The sequence below is a fragment of the Euphorbia lathyris genome, chromosome 5 (assembly GCF_963576675.1).
Source record: "Euphorbia lathyris chromosome 5, ddEupLath1.1, whole genome shotgun sequence".
Classification (NCBI taxonomy): domain Eukaryota; kingdom Viridiplantae; phylum Streptophyta; class Magnoliopsida; order Malpighiales; family Euphorbiaceae; genus Euphorbia; species Euphorbia lathyris.
The window spans coordinates 10896618-10917322 of NC_088914.1; the positions used below are offsets into that span (position 1 = coordinate 10896618).

Here is a 20705-nt window from a genome sequence, read left to right on the forward strand (position 1 = left end):
TTTCAGAATTAGAATCTTCTGTTTCACTAATATAAAATTCATCTTCTTTATGCCATGTGTCATCATTGGCTCTTATTTGTTCTAGACTCATTATAAATTCTGTTGTTCCTATATACTTGACACCTTTTTGTTTTAATTTAGGGCATTTATTAGCATAATGTCCTTTTTCATTACAGTTCCAACATTTACATTCTGTAAGCTTAGTATTTTTTATCTCTTAAGGGTCTTTCTTGTCTTTTCCTAAACTTTCGTTTATATCTAAATCTGTTCCTATTTTCTGGATTATTTTTATATCGTCTAAATCTTTTTCGTCGAAATCGTCCATAATCATCATTTTTTGTATAAGACTTCTTATATGTAGGATTATTTCTATAATTACGATTATTTCTATAATTACGATTATGAGTATATCGTCTATATTTTCGTCTAACTTTATCATCACAACCAAAAACTAATCGTTTTTCAGTGAATCCACATATTTCTCGTAATCCTAGTTTCTTATCCTTTTTAACCTTTTGTTGAACTCTATATTCTTCACATTTTCTCATAAGATAAGATCGTAAAACTCTTATTCTTTCTCCTAATGTATTTTCTTTTGGTTCTAATTGTGTATATTCTTTTGACACTTCTATATTATACGGGTTTGGTAAATGGTCATAATATAGTTGTTGATATATCAATCCTTCTTGTGGTAAGAATCTAGCTTCATAAAAGAACTTAGTAAAACTGATAGTATATTCTGGTAATTTACTGATTTTACAACATTTCATGTTATTCAAATTCATTATTATTTCGGCTTTTCTTTCAGCAAATACTGTTTCTCTAGCTACTAACCATCTTTCTCCTAAAAATTCTCTTTTTAATACCATATCAAATAATAATAACATTGATTTCCAATCATGAGCACAAGCTTCTATTTGTGGTCTTAACTGATGAGTTATTGATTCCATCCAAAATCCTACTTTTCCTATCATTGTTTTAGATATTAGGTCATACATATAGTCTAAATTTTCAGTGTGAGATGAATTCATTAAGGCTATATACATTCCTAAATTCCAATCATTTATTCGTCTACTTATTTCTTGTTCATCATAGACATTATCTAAGTCTAAAAAGTATCCATTTGGATTTAATCCTTGAGACATAGATCCTATAAATTCTTTAAAGTCTCCTTGTTGTTCCTAAATTGGAATTAAAATTATTTGCTAATTCCCCGATATGGTTAATCGTCTCCATTAGATTGACACCAGAATTTAATTCAATCCTTGGATCTTCCGGCTTATTCCTCGCCACCATCACATTTAACAAAGGATCCGTAATCCCATTTATCTTGCCCTCCAAAATCGGATCGCCACCCTTCACCGAGTCGCCTCCTCCAATTACCAACCCCACGGCCGAAGCTCCGTCTTTGCTCGCAAGTCCAATGGCCGAATCGCCCCAAACATCCCCACCCGAACCAACCGACGAACTCTGGCCACCATCTCCCGCCGTAGGATTATTTTCGACAGCCGCAGAACCACCGATCACCTCCTTCCCTCCCGCCGCGCCGCCCGACGAGATTAGACTCGTACCTTCCGTCTCCTTTTTTCCGCCGTCCGTCGCCCTAACCTCACCATCTCCCTTCCCAACTCCATCCCTCGCCGTCGCCCCTGCCTCACCGTCGCCCTGAGCCGCCGCCGCAGCCCGCCTCTTCACCATGCTAACCCTAGATCGCCGCTCGAAATCGTCAAAGCCAGAGAGAAAAAACGGCTTTTTCTTATAACACTTTTTATTATTATTATTATGTTTATGTTTATGTTTATTTTTAAATATTTATAAATATGCCCCTATATTTTTAATATTTACATGTTTTCCCCATGTTTCTATTTCCTATGTTTTTTAAAAATTCCATTTCCCCGCTACCGTTTCCGTTTCCGATTCTGTTTCCGTGCATCGTAGGAATAAACTAAATGATGACGATTGGGTTGCAGCTGCTTTCAAGTCGATTTGGATTCATGAGAAATATAAGGTTTGTCATATTTTTTGTTTTAGTTGTACCTTTTATGGTTATTTTTTCTTTTTATAGTCTTTTTATTTTCTGTGTGGATATTATATTAGGGTTTAGTCTGTTTATTCCTTACTATTTTCTTGTATTTAAACATTAAATAAAACTATAAGAGTGTTAAGATAAATTGGTTTTAGTAGTGGTAGTGGTGATTGAAGATCTGTATATGAAAGAGTGGGTGACAAACCAATGTGAATGATCCACCTTTAGGCTATAGTGGATTTCTTGGTTGGCTACATATGCCAAAAATCCACGACCTTTTTACACGATTGGAAAAAACTAACATGATGATTGAGTACCTTAGATTTGTATATTTTATATGATGATTGAAAGAAATTCCAAGAGATGATTCAAAGAGTACAATATGCTTGCAACTATCCATTTATTAAGCTTTCTGGTTGTGGAATGACAAAAAGATTACATAACCCTTATCTAATAGTCTGAAACTTGAACTTTTGACAAATCAAATTTGAAGACGATAAGAAGGTATAGCTTGAAGATGGTTTTTCCTTATGGTTACTAGCCCCGCCTTCTCAGTCATGTCTAAGTCATTAGGCAACATGTCATTTGGCAACTTCCAATTGAAGCAATGCAACAACTGAGCCACCACTAGTGGAGTCACAGTCATTGCGAGTTGTACTCCAGCACATCCTCTGCGCCCAGAACCAAACGGTATAAGTTCAAAGTTACGTCCATGAACATCAATATTTGTACCTATAAACCTTTCTGGCCAAAATTTCTCTGCATCAGACCACACACTGGGATCTCTTCCTATGCCCCAAGCATTTATAAAAATTTGGGAATCTTTAGGGATGAGAAATCCCTCAACAATTGTGTCTTGTGTTGCTTTGTGTGGGACTAGTAATGGTGCTACTGGATGGAGTCTCAATGATTCCTTTATAACCATATCTAAATATTCTAAATTTGCTAAATCTGATTCTTCAACTGTTCTGTTCATGCCTACTTTATCTTGTAGCTCCATTTGTAATTTGTTCATCACTCTTGGGTGTCTCATGATTTCTGAAAGCATCCAATCAATTGATGTTGATGTAGTATCCATTGATCCTAGTAGCATGTCCTGTTAAGATTAGCCAGTCATGAGTAATTCAAAAATTCATTGAAACAATTAAATTTTATGAATAAAATTCTGAATTTCTTACCAACATAAGGGCTTTGACATTATCTCGACCTTTAAGATACTCAGATTCTTTAGTCCCCATTAGTTCCAACATAATATCAACCAAGTCTTTTGTTCGGTTTTCGTCTTTAAACTGAATATGTTCATCGATTACTTTCTCAAGGAATCTGTCAAACACTTTGCTAACATCCTCTATTTTCTTTCTCAAACCCTGAAGATCAAATGGTGCAATCAAAGGGAAGTAATCGCCCAAATTAGGAGCTGATAGTAGTCTCAGAAACTCTCTCATAACAGCCCTGAAACCTCTCTCATCAAATTCCTTTTCCTTATATTTTTTCCCAAAAACCATTCTACAACTCATATCAGCACTAAGAGAAGCAATCTTAGCCGTAAGATTAATCACAGTGCCTTGAGAAGAAGCCTCCTTAATGTAATCTACCAACAGGTTCAGCTCTTGTTTTCTCATAGACCTGAATGAATCTATCTTCTCTTTACTTAGCAATTGTGTGGTGCACATCTTGCGGACATTGTGCCAATACGAGCCATATGGCGAAAGGGTTATGTTCTTCTGGTCATAAGTCATGTACTTGGACGAAACATGAACAGGCCTGTTCGCGAAAACAATGTCGTGGGTCTTAAGAAATGACTCGGCGAACTGAGGCGACGAAACAACAATAGCCGACACTTGGCCTATGCGTATATGGATAATAGGGCCATATTTTTTTGATAGTTGATACAAAGCTTGGTGAGGGAATTGTATTAATAAATGAAGGCTGCCTAATATTGGGAATCCAAGTGGTCCAGGAGGTAGTTTACTCTTAGACATGCTCATCTTTCTCCATGCTTGGACTAGGAAAATCAACAAGGCAACTATGACTGTAAGTTCCCTAGCCATCAATATGATTCAACTTGCTGCGCTATTTCATGGAACATAAAAGAATACCGGTGGTGAGGATTGGACATATATATCTCATCAATGAATATAGTATATAAAGGAAAAATAATAAATGGTGAATGTAAAACAATTTGTGTACCTCAAAGAGAGTGGACAGCAGCAAGAGGTGTTCCTGAAGCTGGGGAAAAAGTTAATTTGAGGGGTGTGTTAATTGGGGGAGAAATCCTTTACTTTTATAGGTGAAATAGAATGAATACTGTTCAAACAACAAATTGCACATGATAGATTTTTTGAAACAACAAATTGTAAATCCAACTACTCATGACAATTTCTTTTTAAATACAAATCAAAGTATGACACGTTGTACATGATTAAACACCATTGAAAATGGTATATCTTCAACTAAATAATGAGAATTGAAATGCCTTGTGTCAAAGTGTTTAGTATGATAATTCATCTCACCATCATGTTCGGTTCGATGGCCTTTAGGTCTAAAAGCAGAGACCAATTAAATAATTAGGATAGTGTTTTGATTCATTACAATGCATAAGGTTTTCTATTATACTTCAGTGCAAAATGTAATTAGTCCAGATAACGTGATTGTTATGTGAACCACAATGTTGTTTGTTAATAGTTTTGTAACATAGGCAATCATGCCAGTAAGAGTCCAACTGCATAATTTAGCCAACAGATTAAGAAACTTGAACCGTTAATGATAACTGAGTCATCACTCAAATTTCTTGTTGAGCCAATGGCCTTCTAATACTAGAACTTGTTTTTCTGTCATTCAAAATTGCACGTTTAACTTTAAGACAGAGTCATACATACTTAGTAGTAATCAATTGGCTAAAAGAATTACATGTAATATCTCTAATATTAGGGAGCACACTTGAGCTTAACATTTTATTGATGATAACTGTGTATATAAATTTTAACTGAGCGTCCGAGTTTCCTGGTTAATCGTCTGAGACTTACTTGTAAAACAGACTAAGGAGTCAGAGAGGTGCCGCAGCCCAACGAATCCGCTCTGATACATAAGTCCGTAGGTGTTGGAAGGATTGAGGACTAAGGATTAATTATGAGATTGTAGTGTTAATGTACTCTTTGTTGTGATCATACTTGTCTATTTATAAGGTTTTGTGTCGAACCTTATCCTTTTAGGAATCTATCTTCCTAAGGATTCTTTCTTCTATTGGGAGTCTGGTTTTAGAAAAATCTTCATGGAGAAGGAGTCTTTGCCCTAGACGTATGTGGGTTCACTATACCATTTTCCATTTCAGAAGACACAAGATATATGATAGACATTTTTTTACTGTCATCTGACTAAGGATTCTTTCTTCTATTGGGAGTCTGACTTTGTAAATGTCTTCGTGGATAAGGAGTCTTTGCCCTAAACGCATGAGGGTTCACTACGCCATTTTCCCTTTCAAAAGACACAAGATATGTGATAGACATTTTTTTCCTCTCATTTGATTGTTCTTCGCGACACGTCTGTCATAAAAAAACACTAGATTTTAACCAGAAGGTACATAATCATACGATGACACTATGTATATGTATTGTTGTCTGAAAACAAAAAAAGCCGGAAATTTTATAAGTTTCGCACGGGAGCAAAAATTTCCCAAAAAATGAAACGCGCTGAAATTTGTACAGGATATAAAAGCCTAATTTATTCACATCACCTTCTGAAAAACCTAATTAGAGCAACACTCACCTTCTTCACGGAGCTATGGAAAAACCTAAGCTCATATCCAATTTCTCCATTCCCATCTATGGCATCTAAATTCGTCTCCGTCCTCGTGCATCAATAAGTCAAATCCATCTTGGTAAATATTTATTTAGGGTTTATTTATGCATTTGTTTAGGGTTTCTTCCTCTGAAAGTTATGTGTAATTCTCAGCCTCTTTTACTTTCAGCTGCAATCTCACTTTCATTTTATTTATCTGTAATTTTACAGAGATATTTCAAATCAAACTCTATCCGCACCTCATGTTGTCGATGATAAGAATGATGAAACCCTAGGTATCATGTTTACTTTAAGATTCAATCTCACTTTCATTTCATTTATGTAAATTTACTGACTTCCATTTATATGTTTTCTTTACATATAGAAGAAGAGAACGCACTTGAATAGGCATATGTCTATATGCACCTAGTTTGTTACTTGTTTTCACTTGAATATGCATGAAAATGATTCGAGTCTCCGTCCCTATGAATTTACAGGGATATTCTGGTCTTGACCATATTCTGCTGCATCTAAAGTCATGAATGAAATCTAGAATGCGAACTTCACTTAGAGGTTTGAGTGAATGGGGGTTATTTGTCTTACACAACTCACAATATTTAGTTTCTAATATTGTCTTTTATATCAAGATATTAATAATGCTTATCTACATAAGAAGATTAATGAAAAACTCCATGGTGCCTCCAATTGGTTACAATGCACCATAGGGAACTATTTACAAGCTTTTTAAATCACTCTTTGGCTTAAAACAAGAAGAGAGAATGGAAACAAAAATCTTTACACTAAAGTTGATTACATTAATTTTAATAAAAACATTTATGATTATTGCTTGTTCACCAAACAGTGAGGTACTGGTTTCTTTGGGTGGACTTAGTAAGGTCACAATCAATGATTTTTATTTTCTAGCATAAATACATTATGGACTTGATTATAGACACCAGTTTTACTAATGCTCATTCAGTTCTGAGTCCATTTCCTAGTGGTGTCAAGTTGAACTGAATATTTGTGAAAACAACATGCTCTTACTTATTGTTGTTGGTCTATTGACTGTGGGTAGCATAACATGCCAGATAATGCATATATGTCTAGTAGTGTTGGTCTCTAATTTCTAAAGGGGAGGGGTGAATAAGAACTATTGAGAAATTTTAAGCCTTTAATAATTTTTACTCAAGTCAATATAGCACAAAGGGTAATTTCAGTTTCAAAGGCAATTTCGGTCTACCGAGCTATTTAACAATTCAGTCTACTCGAGATTGCTTCAGGTTCTGATAATTCCCAACTCATATGATTTCTCTTTATCAGAGGTTCTGAAGAACGTAAAGCAAGTGATATGTAAAATATGCACAGTTTCAAAAATATTCAAAGAGTTGATATGTGAGACAACAGTATTTAAAAAATGCTTATCTCTCAACTACTTAAAAAAATGCGTACATGATGGTTATGGACTGTCTACATTCGGGTCTAGACTGGTCATTGGATGGCTAAAAATTAGCCATAAATGGATCAGGATGGCCAGTCCAGAATGCTTATTGAGCAGAACATACTGAGTTTTTTTAGATTAATTAACAGATTTAACTTAATGGAACTCCACTAAACACATATATATGCTATTAGTAATCATAAGATGCACAAACCATATTTCAAGAATCCATAATTCATCAATTTGAAATATTATTCACTGAATTAGCTCATGAAATGAAACCACTCAATGGGACATGTAATTCAATGAATTAGGATTAAGCAACAAGTATTAATAAGCCAATTAGAAAATGCCAAATCCAACAAAATTCATCAAAGAGTAAACACTATTCCATCCATTTTTGCTTCAGATAAGCACTAGCTAAGATGAATATAAAAAATTGCAAAGTCCACTGACAGATAATGACAAGAACACTAACTACTTGGAATTTTGAGAACTTTATTCTTTCTATATTTGGAAAAAACATGTACAATTTATTCACAAACATGTATAATTTATTCTATGAAAACATTTTAGAATTGATAAGAAATCAACTCCTAACCACTGAATTGAAATGCCAAATCCAACAAAATTCATCAAACAGTAAACATTATTCCATCTATTTTTGCATCAGATAAGCACTAGCTAAGATGAATATCAAAAATTGCAAAGTCCACTGACAGATAATGACAAGAACACGAACTGCTTGGAATTTTGAGACTTTGCAATTCTTTCTATATTTGGAAAAAACATGTACAATTTATTCACAAACATGTATAATTTATTCATATAGAGGATGCTGGAAAAAATTTTAGAATTGATAAGAAATCAACTCCTAACCACTGAATTCAAATTTTAACAGCAGTAATGTTTTGTGTTTTAAATTTGGTAACAGTTGAACGTTTTGAATTCAAAATAATTATGTGTAGATTTTTAAGATAAAAATATAGCAGGCCGAAGCAAAATTGGGCCCGCATTTCGGTAAGCCCAAGCAAAATCGTGCGGGTGTACCCATAATCCGGTGGCTAAGGATTTGCACCCCCGCTGCGTGTAAGAGAGTGTTTCATCTAGTTAATTTCTAAGAGCATGTAAAGGGCTCTTATTAATAAACTAGAGAAAAAGCTTCCCTCTTTTCTTATGTGGATTTGGAAAGGAGAAATCCTTTTATTCTCTTAAAATCTAATTTTAAGCAATCCGCTTTAAGTTCTAATTTTTCATTCATCACTTGTCGGTTTTGAGCGTTGGGCTCTTATGGTATCAAATATGTTTACATATTAACATTATTCAAGATACCAAATAAAATGTTTTATATACTCAATTTTTCAACATTATTTTCATCCATTGCAAATCCAGTGACATCCGTGGATTCCCTCTCGGTTGAATATCATCATCTGCTCCAGATTCGAGTATTGATGGTTGTCCCTACTTTTTCAAAATATGTGTAACATGTGTGCATTTTTTAGAAAATCGATTTCAAAGCAAAAGATATTGTTTCTCCATGCTTTGAAGAGATAAGATAAAATTGCAACATTTAAAACAAATTTAAGAGAAATAAATTCATACTCGAAACAACCTCAAAGAGAGTTAATTTAAGTTCAATGTACAAAACAATACATTTTTAGTCTCCACGCATTTATCAAGGAGTGCAATTAAAAACCTCATTACCGGAAATTATAACACAATAGATTTTTATGCAGTTAAGGCCTCACACTCTGTGTTGCACTAGTCCGGGTTGGTTCATAATGTTTATCATCAAACAATTACAAGTCTTTCCTCCCACCAGCAGATTCATCCAATCTATCAACTTCAACTTCATTATTAGAGTGGAAGCATAACATGACACTTAGGTACAGAGGAGTTAACAATACAATCATGATGTGTCGATCTCTGTTAGTGAAGCCTTTAATTGCGTTATTTGATAAATATTAGAATTGAAAAATCTAGAAAGATATTTTTGTAGCAGCCCGTGCCGGTTTTTGTTTTATGGAAGTGCAGATTTTGGATGGGGGAAGCCATTTTGGGTTACATCAGTTTGTTCTGCTATGAAGAATATCATTTGGAATACAACAGATGGTGATGGAATTCAAGCATTTATTACTTTGGATTTGGATGAAGATGCCATGGCTGTGTTTGAGCTTGATCAAGAGCTTCTTTAGTTTTCTTTCCACTAATCCAAGTGTTCATTGAAGTTGATTAGTGATGTAATTGTTACCGAATTCTGCTTTCTAACGGTCTCCGGTAATTTGAGATGACAACAAACAGTTAGAAAATGGGCCCGAGTATGACAAACCATATCTGATGCCTAAGTCAGAATCAGGGCCGGTCTTCACAATTTACGGATCCTACGCGAAATAACAAATAAAGACCTTTTAATAGAAAAAATTGCACCTAAAAAATTTAAAATATATTTCAATAAATGATAAATAAAAAAAAATTGCATTAATAATTAACCGTATGTATTATTAGGTTCGTTAAATATATTTTTCTATCAAAAAATCAAAAAGATGTATCCAAAAAAAATTCTATTTGCCCCTTGTGGTATTATTTTGTAACATTTGCCCCGTGTGGTCATACATATGTGACATTTAATACATTATATGTGGATGAAAATTTATCTGATTTGCCAATTCTTCTTACATGACACGTGGCATGTATACATGCCAATTGTTTTAATTATTATTTTTCATAAAGACTTTATATGTAGATAAATAAGAAAAAAATTAATTCCTTATTTTATCCACATATTAAGTCTATGTGGAAAAAAAATAAAACAATTAGCACGTGTACATGTCACGTGTTAAAAATTGTGTCATGCGACAAATTTAAATCAGATAAATTTTCATCCAAAATGGGTCAAATGTCACCTATGGGAATACTTGAGGGGGCAAATATTACTAAATAATACCACACGCGAAAATGACAAAATTTTGGATACCACATGGGCCAAATAAAGTTTTAATCCCTTAAATTAACCATCAACTTATATTCAAAAAATCAATTGGACATCTTTTAAATATAAAATTTCAATTATTTGAGCCCTATGAAACCTAAATAATATTAATATATGTATAAACTTTTTTGCTCTATATATAAATATAAATAGATCTAATAAAAATATTTAGGCCTCCTACAACTTTGGGCCTTAGGCCAGGACCGCTCCTAATTGAATGATACTTGAGAAAGTATGAAATAAGTTTGAAAACAATCAAATTGGAGAGAAAATATTCAGAATCACGTACTTGAGATCCTAAATTTAAGGTTATTTATAGGTAATTGAACACTTACATAATGGTTTGTGTACTTTACATGTTGCAGTCCTTCATTGGTTTCAGACTCTAACTTTCCTCTTGTTCCGCATTAAGTGGCTTGGAGCGTGCCTTTGGGATCCAGGACATTTATTGGTCCACATGTCCACTTAGGGAGCTCCCAAAGAAGCTTCATTCACGGCTAAGTCTTCTCACCTCCATTCTTCATGGGCTTGATCAACTTAAAAGTTTCGAATGCAACAAGAATGACTGATGCAGAAATTTTCACATGCACCGTAATGAGCAAGTAAATTTGCTCATTCACCGTTAGATATGTGCTTATTAAATCTAAGCCTCATGATTCTTTGAATCTCCACCTTAGGATTCTAATAAGCCTAGATCTAACGGTGAATGAGCAAATTCTACATGCTCATTAAGGTGCATGTGATCAGGACTGTGACTGATGATATATAAATTGTAATAATAGTTCAAAAATTGACCAAATTTTAAAGAATTTAATAATAGAATGAATTTCAAGAGTTTCAAACATATGCGGGGATAGCTCAGTTGGGAGAGCGTTAGACTGAAGATCTGAAGGTCACGTGTTCGATCCACATTCATTGCAAAATTTTATTTTTATTCCACATAACAAGTCTGTTAAATTATGGTATAATTGTAGGTTTGTGAAAAATTTAGGGTTAGTTTTATAGGTTTATTTGATATAAGGGCATATCTGTTTTTCCGTAATAATACAGGGGCAAATATGTGTATTAACACTATATATTTTTTTCGTATTTTTTACAAAATTAGGATATGCCTAGAGCATAAGATAGAGGATAAAGTACAAAACTAGTCATATATATTATTATTTGAGATAATTATATTTGCACTAAACTCGTGCAATATTAGTACCAATGTTAGCCCGTTAGAGTAATTTGAGGTTCTATTAACAGCAAAATCAACATGTAAGACATCTTTAAATTGTGCTTGATCCACGTCGACGCCATATAAGCTCTTCTATGTCCAAATGACATTATAAGTAAGACGAGATAAATTACAAAATTAGATTTATGGTTATGATCTAAGTTAGACGTATCAAATACGTCGAACCTCTGACGTAACAAAATTAGGTTTATGGTTATTATAGTCTAAGTTAGACATTTCAAAATTGATCATTTCATTATCTTTAAACGTATCAAATACGTCGAACCTCCATCCACATACACTAGTATTGAGTTGCATGTTCGCCACGGTAGATGAGAGACCCTTTGAGATATCCTTTTACGATAAGGACCTACCATTAGAAGGGAGGAAACACAACAGACTTTGTACATAAAGTTGGAGCTGTTTGACATGATCATACCGTGTGTAATGGTCGACGACAAATCATTGTTGAATGTACGCCCGCTTAAAATGCTAGCTCAATTGAGGTTAAACCCCAAAAATTTCAAATCTTCGACGACCATGATTAAGGCTTATGATAACTCTAAGAGGATGGTGTTGGGAACATTTGAAGATAAGGTGACCGTAGGCTAATCAAGTCTATGGTAGATTTCATTGTTTTGGATATCTCATGACTTTCTCTTTACTCTTTAGGCACCTTTATTGTCGCGTCTGTGCCCACAGATCGCGAACTTTCATTTGGCTATTCCTATCGGATGTCTCATGCTCTAGTGGTTTGTCCATGGTGTTGGACGATCCTTCATGAGACTGGTCCATTGGGTTTTTGAGTCGCCACTAATCAGCTTGACAGTCTTATTATTGGACACCGATTGAATTCAGGACAATCCCTTTCAGGTGTTCTAGATAAGGTATTAGTCTGCAATGATTCGAAATTCAGTTTCCGATTACGTGTAGGGAATAGAAGAAATCTCACCCTACTCCGCCTGATAAATCAATATTGTTATATTCCTGCATGCATGCTCTTACATGTTCATGTTCAATATTGCTTTACAGAATTGCTACGATGTTCATTCAAGCCTTTCCTTGATGCTCCTGAAGTTTTTGATATTTATAGGGTTGTAACATAACCCTATCTGATGAACTGATGAGGTTATGATACACAGTAGTGTTGGTCATCTCGGTCGGATTTTAATTATGTGTAAGTTTTATATAACCTTACAGGTCATATTTAACTTCGGGATGATACACGAAGTTCGTTTTAAAATATATTGATATTTCCTATTATACATCGAGTTTCATAACCATATACATTATTATGGCATAACCATGTACATAGACTTCACAACTAGAATTTTGGGAAGATATCTTTGTGATTTAAGGAAGCTCATTAGTTTTTATGGTTATGATTATAGCATAACCATAGAGGAAGATCTAAGTTGGATAGAAACTACGCAAACACAATTATAACTTCTTAAATCATCTGTGAGCATATTGATGTTTCTTTGGACAATTTCATGGTAACTTCCATGTATACGGTTATTGTATAACCTTATGTAGTTGGCTTGTTGACTGACAAACATCGAGAGTTATGATATTTTAGGAATGTGAACCACGAGAATAAAATTTGTGAAACATATACATAATTATGGCATAACCCTAGCGGGTTCACTGGTCGGATAAGATAATATCAAGTAAATTCTATTGTATTCTAGAGACACTACACCATAAAACCCCTACTGCAACCAAGTGAAATTGTTGGCTTAGACCCCTTTTAGAGTTGCAGTAGGCCAAAAATAAGCTAAACGCAACAAAAATCCATTTGTTGCGGCTGCTCCTGTAGCATTAATTGCTACTGCAACAATTTATAAACTATAGCAACAATTAGCAATTGTTGGATATTTTTTTAACTAGTTGGAACAAATTTTTAAAATAAGCAAGAAATTTACAAAATAATGCAACATATTTTTATTGTTGCAAGAAATCACAATTTTAATAGTTTCTACAACATAAATTTTATTTCAAATGCAACATTTATATTATTAATTTGCAACAATTTTTAATTACATATTTTTTGTTGCATTTATTTTGAATAATTTAGACCTTTAAAATGTAAATTTTGACTACTTTTGGTAAGTGTAATCTGAAATATGATAAATATATTTCCAAACAATGATCCAAATCATACATACGCAATCTCTTACAAAATAAAATAGAGTATCATAATATATGTCAAATACATAGTTTTCAAATTCTAAGAAACCACAATCTTTGGATGTCACTCGTCATCTTCCCCATCATCATCCTGTACAAGAATTGACGTATAACTCAAGTCAATTATAAATTCTCAATATGAAATTGTACTATAATAATGTACAAGTTATTTTATATATTTACCTCAGTGCTTGGCTCTTTCGATACATTATTTGAAGGATAGACAAAATCAGCTAACAAAGTTGTGATCGAGTTAACATCAGTATTTAAGCTTGAATTGTGTCGTGCCAATTGTTTCATCATCAAAGGCATCTTTGTGTCCATCTTTTTGTTCATTTCTCCCTCCATCTTTGTGCTAACAAAAAAAGACGATTTAAAAGATTATCACCTCAAGGTTTAAAAGTTTTCACCACCATTGCAATCAATTGCCCCTTCCCTTCTTATTTGCTACCCTAACAACAAACAATAATAATAAACATAAACACTAATTCTGAAAATGGTTTTGTTTGGTTAAGAGGGGGAAAATAATTATTTGGAAATAAAAAACTCAAATGCCTTGACAACAATCAATAGGTGGAGATGGAATCTTTGAGGATACCCAAATCTGTGTCTTTTTTCAACAATACATATCCAAAAGGGATAAGGTACCAAAATAGGTCTATGGTTTTTAAAGAAGTATCAATTTAGGCTCAACGTACAAAATAATACCAAAATAGGCTAACTTTTAAAAAATGATATCAATTTAGACCCCGATAACGGAACAAGACGCGTTATTGATATGACTCCGTTAAGTTCTGTCAATTGTAAGTGGAGGGAGAAATTAGAACTTAGCGGAGTAATAAGAATGACGTGTTCAATCCGTTATCGAAGTCTAAATTGGTACATTTTCTTAACATTAAACCTATATTGGTGCTATTTTGTACGTGGAGCCTAAATTGATACTTCTCCAAAAACCTTTAATAGCAATATGAGTCCAGTAATTATAAAGACCTTGAGCATATAGTGTCTCTTAGCCAGTAGCTTGTCTTTCGTCTCGAGACAAGCTACTTTCTTCTAGAGACCAACTTTTTTCATAATTGCCACTAGCCTATAGGCACCAAAATATGCATATAAACACAAGAAGAATATAAAATTTTACTTGATTCAACTAATTTAACTAAGTTTCAAAGAAACAGTGGAATCTAGAAATATCGAATTACCATATTAGCAACATATGGTATAAATTCTTATCTACTTTTTTTCCGTCTCTACTTAATTACTGGTGATTAACATTTTAATTAACTCTATAATGATTAAAGTGAAAAACGTGGCAAGCCTGTGCCAATGGCTCTTATAAGCACTAGAATGTGAACTCTTTTTCTTTTTAATAATCTTTATTCCTTTTTCAACAATACATATCAATTATGAAAAATGATGAAACATTTATATGTTTGAAATAGAAAATGAACGTAACTTTGGAAGCCATTAAATTTTCAATAAAAAAAGTACCAAACCATCCAATAAGAAAATTATGTTTACCCGCCCAATGGCCAATATACATGCATTTGGTCTATATTTCAACAAGCAAAAAAGCAAGGGTCAAACTTACCAAAAGAAAGATAACATTGCATATGCTTAATGATCTCAATCATGTGCACATTGAGAACTTCAACTTGCCCAAGGTTTGGTCTTAAGCAGGAGCTTTTTTAGATTTAATGTATACCGACCCTACAGTACAGAGATACCTGATATGGAAAAAAATGCAACCAAAGCATTGATGTTAGAACTTTTCCATCCATTAAGCAATGAATACAAAATTCTCATACATGGGTATGCTTTATTCACAGATTATACTATTCGGAAGTAAAATTTTTCACTCAAAAGATTAATGATAAGTAATTTCATCATCAGTCAGTTCTCAATTGCAAAACAACTTTTCTACTTTGTGACTAACTCATATCCATGCCAAATGGATTATACAAACATCCCAGATTTCTTGTCTATAGGCAGACTATACTTGTTAGAATTGAATAAATGTAGATTTGCTTTAAAATAGCTGTGCTAATATAGGATTTTCAGCTGCAAGAGCTTTTGACACTTAAATAGGAAAATGGACTTCCTACAAGATCATAAACAACAACCTCAGTTTCAAATCCACATGTAAAATTTCAATATAAGTGGTGCATCTTTCCCTCTAGGCTCTAACCACCTGACCAATCAAAATTCAATACAATTGCTAGAACACCCACAAACAAAAATGGCGTGCAAGCTCTAACACTAATAGAAACTTCGCAACAAGGTTTGAATAGATAGTCAAAACAACCTAATCCTCGAAACTCTATGAAACCACCAGTACTAGCCATAATTATGATTAACTACTTTTAATCAGTTATCATCACCGTAGAGAATAAAAATTAAAAACTTCCCGTGAGGCGATTGAAAAAGAAAGGGAAAAGCTAGAACAACAAAGGCGAGAGTAAGTACATACCATCTCGAGAAAAGTGACAGCAGCTTTGCGAGCATTGGGAGTGGAGTTCCAGTGGAGAGCTGCAACAATGGCTCTAGCCACATTGTTTGCATGTTAGTTTCCTCCATTATCAAAATTAAAGGAATAGTTGAAAGATTAAAAACAATGTATAGCTTAAATTTACGATTAACTACTCGAAAATAGGCGTGAGAAGTGGAATTCAAAATTACTACTTATAGAGCAGTCTCGATTCGATTCATTGAACTAGCTATTGAAGGAGAATGGGTCGATTCGCTGAAGGAGAATGTCTATGAACCCTAACTTTTTGATCTGAAGGAAGCTATTTGATGACAATATTGACCTAAAATCGATTTTGACCTAAAAGCGATTCCACCTTAATCGCACTCGGTTTTTCTTAAATAGGGAAATCAAATTGCTTGAGAGAAAGGGAAAGGTAAACCGTAAGGGAGAGAGAGGGCTCTGAGAAGGGGAGAAAGGGAAAATGGCTTGAGAAGAAAACCCAAAATGAGACTGCTGGAATTCTGAGTGTGAGAGAGAGTAGTGTTCCCAAAGTGAGTAGCGTACGAAGTCTGAATGGGGGGAAGTGAAAAATCTATGAGTGGAAATTGGGGGAAGTGAATTTTTTGGTAAAAATTGATATTGGGGGAAGCCAAAACTTTTGGTGTAAATTGTGGGAAATAGAAATATCAAATAATATTTTTAGTGGGAAGTATCAAAGTATTTTTTTTTTTTTTTTTTTTACGAATTCTTAATTAATTGAACTAAATTCTTACTATACCAATTGAACCAAATTTTTAAACATTAATTAATTGATATAATTTATTTATTTAAATGAAATTATTTATAAACTATAGATAAAACCTTTAACTAACAAGTGTTGAAATTAGATTAATTATTTATTTATAAACTATAGATAAAACCCTTAATTAACAACTGTTGAAATTAAATTTATCTAATTAATGAGTGATTATATTTTTCAGCGTTATTAGGCTTGCCCATTCGACCGGTTGAACTGGGAACTGGCCATGGGTGTGATTTACCCGGTATTTATTTTATTTAATTCTGTGTATTGCAGGGAAACGGAGCAGGGGAACCAGGAGGTTCTTACTCCTGACCAGAAGGCCTTGCGTGACCTGCAGGCAGCGCAGGCCGCGCAAGCTGCGCAGGCCGCGCAGGCCAATCAAGCCATTCAAGCCTCGCATCCTATGCAGGCAGGGCAGAATACTCAAACTGGGATGCCTAGCTCCAGGAATATCCCAGGTATAACTCAGTCTGTGAGTAACGATGTTAACCAAGCTTTCAAGATTGACTGGGGGAATTTCTCCTGGAGAGATAAATTGCTGGGAGTGGTCGAAGAGGAACCTATGTTGGAAGAAGTTTCTAATGAGGAGGATTTGGAAGAAATCCTTTCTGACTCTGATTCTGAAGATGGGGAGCAAGAGGACCCGCTGTGTCCCAAAATTCGTCTTTCTTCTGAAGATAAGCGCGTCCGAAGATCCAAGTGGAAGTTGGCCCTAATTGTCACTGTAATATGAAAACGAATTAGTTTCAACTATTTTGCTCAGAGGATCTAGGCTCAATGGACTAAGAAAGGAAAAATCACCATTACGGACTTGGAGAATGACTACTATGTCATTAAATTCACAAGTGCTGAAGACTTTAATACAGTTATTAATGGTGGCCCTTATATCATATCCAATCATGTTTTGGCCATTAGGCCTTGGGTTCCAAACTTTAGTCCTCATGATTGTTCTGTGAATAGGATCCTCACTTGGGTTAGATTCCTAGGATTGCCTATTGAATACTATAACGAAAGGTTTCTAAATAAAATTGGGGGCCTTCTGGGGAAAGTCCATCACATAGACAAGACTACCGTGGAAGCAGAGAGAGGCAAATTCGCCAAGGTTTGTATCGATATTGATCTTGCTAAACCTCTTCTGTCTAAATTCTGTATTCAGAATAAAGTCTTTTATATCGAAAATGAAGGGATTCACAATATTTGTTTTGAGTGTGGCATGTTTGGCCATACCTTCGATGGTTGCCCTAAAAAAAGAAACCAGGTGGAAGAGGAGGTCATTCCCGACAGAGGTAGAGTGGAAGAGGACCGAGGGGAAGGGAAAATTTTTGGCCCTTGGATGCTGGCTAAAAAGCCGGCTAGAAGGAAACCTCGAGCTAATACTGTTCATAAACAGTCTCCAGACATCAGTAAGGAGATGAATTCTCTTCAAATTGCGCCTATGACAAAACCCAAGCCCCTTGATATAAAAAATGGAGCTGGAGTTGAGTCAGCTTCCTGTTCTGGATCTAGATTCGGGGTCCTATCTAGTGAGGAGGGTCTGGACCCGGGGTCATCTAATGTTCAAAGAGAGGTTAGCAAGCCTGGCCTTGACCCTTCAAAACCAGCCTCCACCCTTGGTAGCTCGATTAATCCTCTATTCGACCCCAAAGCTACTATCAAAGAGAAAGCCCAGATCATTGGTCATTCTGGAAAAGGGAAGACCTATGAGGTTAGTAAATCTAAAAATCCTATTGATATCCCAGTAGGTAAGTCTATTGGAATTAACAAATTGAATATGAAGAAACCTAAAGCCAACCCTAAAAAGAACCACAGTTCCTTGAATTCTTGGGATAAAAGAGGGCAGGCTGGCACTTCTTCCAGGCTCTTAGGAGCCCCGAATAAATACCTGATCTAGGGTAGGGGCCTGTGATCTGTAGTCTTCTTTTCTGATGGACTTCTTTGTTTGGAATATTAGAGGTGCGGCTAGCAAGGCAACCCGCATCCATGTTAAAGATCTTATTAATCAATTTAATCCTTCTTGTTTTGTCTTACTTGAAACCAAGATTAGTGGCTGCAAAGCTGAGGAAGTGGTTAAAAAGTTTAATAATTGGAGTTGTGTCAGATCTGAGGCTACTGGTTGAGCAGGGGGATTTGGCTTTTCTGGAAGCCAGGTCTTGTAAGTATTGACATTATTAGTATGGATAAACAGTTTATTCATAGCAAGGTTTGTTATCCTGGTAACTCTCCCTTCTTTGTTACCTTTGTTTACGCTGATCCCATTTTGACTAACCGCAAAAGGTTGTGCGAGATCTTGCATTCTATTAGTTCGTCCATGGTGGATGCTTGGTTAGTGGCAGGGGACTTTAATGATATCGCCCTTATGAGTGATCAGAAAGGGGGGGGGGGGGTAATCATTATGTGAACCATTGCCTTAATCATAAGCATGATATGGATTTATGCGGTCTCTCTGATTTAGGAGCCGCTGGTCATAAATTCACTTGGAAAAGGAATAATGTGTTTGTTCGGCTGGATAAAGTTTATGCTAATGTCGCTGCTATCTATAGATTCCCCGAAGTTAAGGTTCAGAATCTTCCTTTTCGACATTCTGATCATTGTCCTATCCTCATCAATCTGGTTAAAGGACATCGAAAGAAAGGCAATAGACCTTTCAGGTACCTGATAGCTTGGGAATCCCATCCTGAGTTTAAAAATTTTGTCAAAAATAATTGGCAACCTCATTCTAATGCTCTCCTTGCCGCTGAGGGGTTCAAAAAGAATGTGGAGAGATGGAATAAAAACATCTTCGGCCACATTATCAGAAGAAAGAATAAGCTTCTTAACAGGATGGAGGGCATTCAAAGATGTTTAGAGACCCGTTTCGAGCATAATCTAAATTGTAAACTTCGATCTCTTCAGAATGAATTGGAAGCTGTGCTGAGACAGGAAGAGCTCCTTTGGTTCCAAAAGTCCAGGAAAACTTGGATTAAGGACAGGGATCGTAATACCAGGTTTTTTCATCTTTCAACGATTATTAGGAGGCAGAGGAATATGATCGACGCTATCAAAGATCCCAATGGTAATTAGGTCTATGAGGATGAAGATATTCGCCGTCTTGCCATCGATTTCTATAAAAACCTTTTTAATGAAGAAGAGGTGGATCTTAATAGTGCTCATTCTAGGATTTCCTTTCCTAGGTTGGGGGATGATGCTATTAAGGAAGCCTTCCATCCTATTAATGAAAAAGAAATTGGCCTTGCCTTCTCCAGTATTGGGGCTACTAAGGCTCCAGGAATTGATGGTATTCCTGCTAGTTTTTATCATAAACACTGGGATACTGTTAAGCAAGGCATTTATAATTTTATTCTAGGGGTTTTTAGTGGAGCTAACGACATCAGACTGATTAATAAAACCCTCCTGGTGCTGATCCCAAAAGTTAATAAACCTTCTTCCTTTCTTCAGATGAGGCCTATAAGCCTGTGTAATGTGCTTTATAAAGCTATCACTAAAATTATGGCTAATAGAATCAGTAAGATTCTTCCAGAGATTATTAGCTAAAATCAAGGTAGCTTTGTTCCTGGCAGACAAATGATGGACAATATAGTTATTGCCCAAGAGATGGTCCATTCCATGAAAATGAAGAAAGGGAAGAAAGGGATCGTTGCTCTTAAACTTGATCTAGAGAAATCTTATGATCGTTTAAACTGGAGTTTTCTTCTAGATAGCTTGGAAAAAATCGGTATCCCAGGGAATTGGAGGAAAGTGATCGAAGATTGCATCTCTTCTCCTATTTTCCAGGTTATGATTAATGGTGATATGTCTGA

The 20705-nt window shown here is 35.0% G+C and overlaps 1 protein-coding gene, 1 long non-coding RNA gene and 1 other non-coding gene across 6 annotated transcripts; 1 reads left to right on the forward strand and 2 right to left on the reverse strand.

The window, feature by feature from the left end:
• Positions 1–2420: 2420 nt before the first annotated feature.
• LOC136230764 (cytochrome P450 71AU50-like) lies at positions 2421–4270 on the reverse strand. Of its 3 annotated transcripts, none has more exons than XM_066019934.1 (3): positions 4217–4270; positions 3205–4099; positions 2421–3122 (listed from the first exon to the last, which is right to left on the reverse strand). In XM_066019934.1, the coding sequence occupies exons 2-3, from the start codon at positions 4075–4077 to the stop codon at positions 2508–2510; spliced, it is 1488 nt and encodes a 495-aa protein (XP_065876006.1). In that variant the 5' UTR covers positions 4078–4099; positions 4217–4270; the 3' UTR covers positions 2421–2507. The 3 variants fall into 3 exon arrangements, with proteins under 3 accessions (XP_065876006.1, XP_065876008.1, XP_065876007.1); XM_066019936.1 differs by having other exon boundaries at positions 3205–4094; positions 4217–4266; XM_066019935.1 differs by lacking the exon at positions 4217–4270 and having other exon boundaries at positions 3205–4207.
• Positions 4271–11077: 6807 nt separating this feature from the next.
• Positions 11078–11150, forward strand: TRNAF-GAA (transfer RNA phenylalanine (anticodon GAA)). The gene has a single exon. It is a non-coding gene; the product is annotated as a tRNA-Phe (tRNA).
• Positions 11151–13829: 2679 nt separating this feature from the next.
• Positions 13830–16599, reverse strand: LOC136228980 (uncharacterized). 2 transcript variants are annotated; one of them, XR_010688946.1, is made up of 4 exons: positions 16319–16599; positions 16107–16179; positions 15228–15363; positions 13830–13994 (listed from the first exon to the last, which is right to left on the reverse strand). It is a non-coding gene; the product is annotated as an uncharacterized lncRNA (long non-coding RNA). The 2 variants fall into 2 exon arrangements; XR_010688945.1 differs by having other exon boundaries at positions 16107–16599.
• Positions 16600–20705: the final 4106 nt, after the last annotated feature.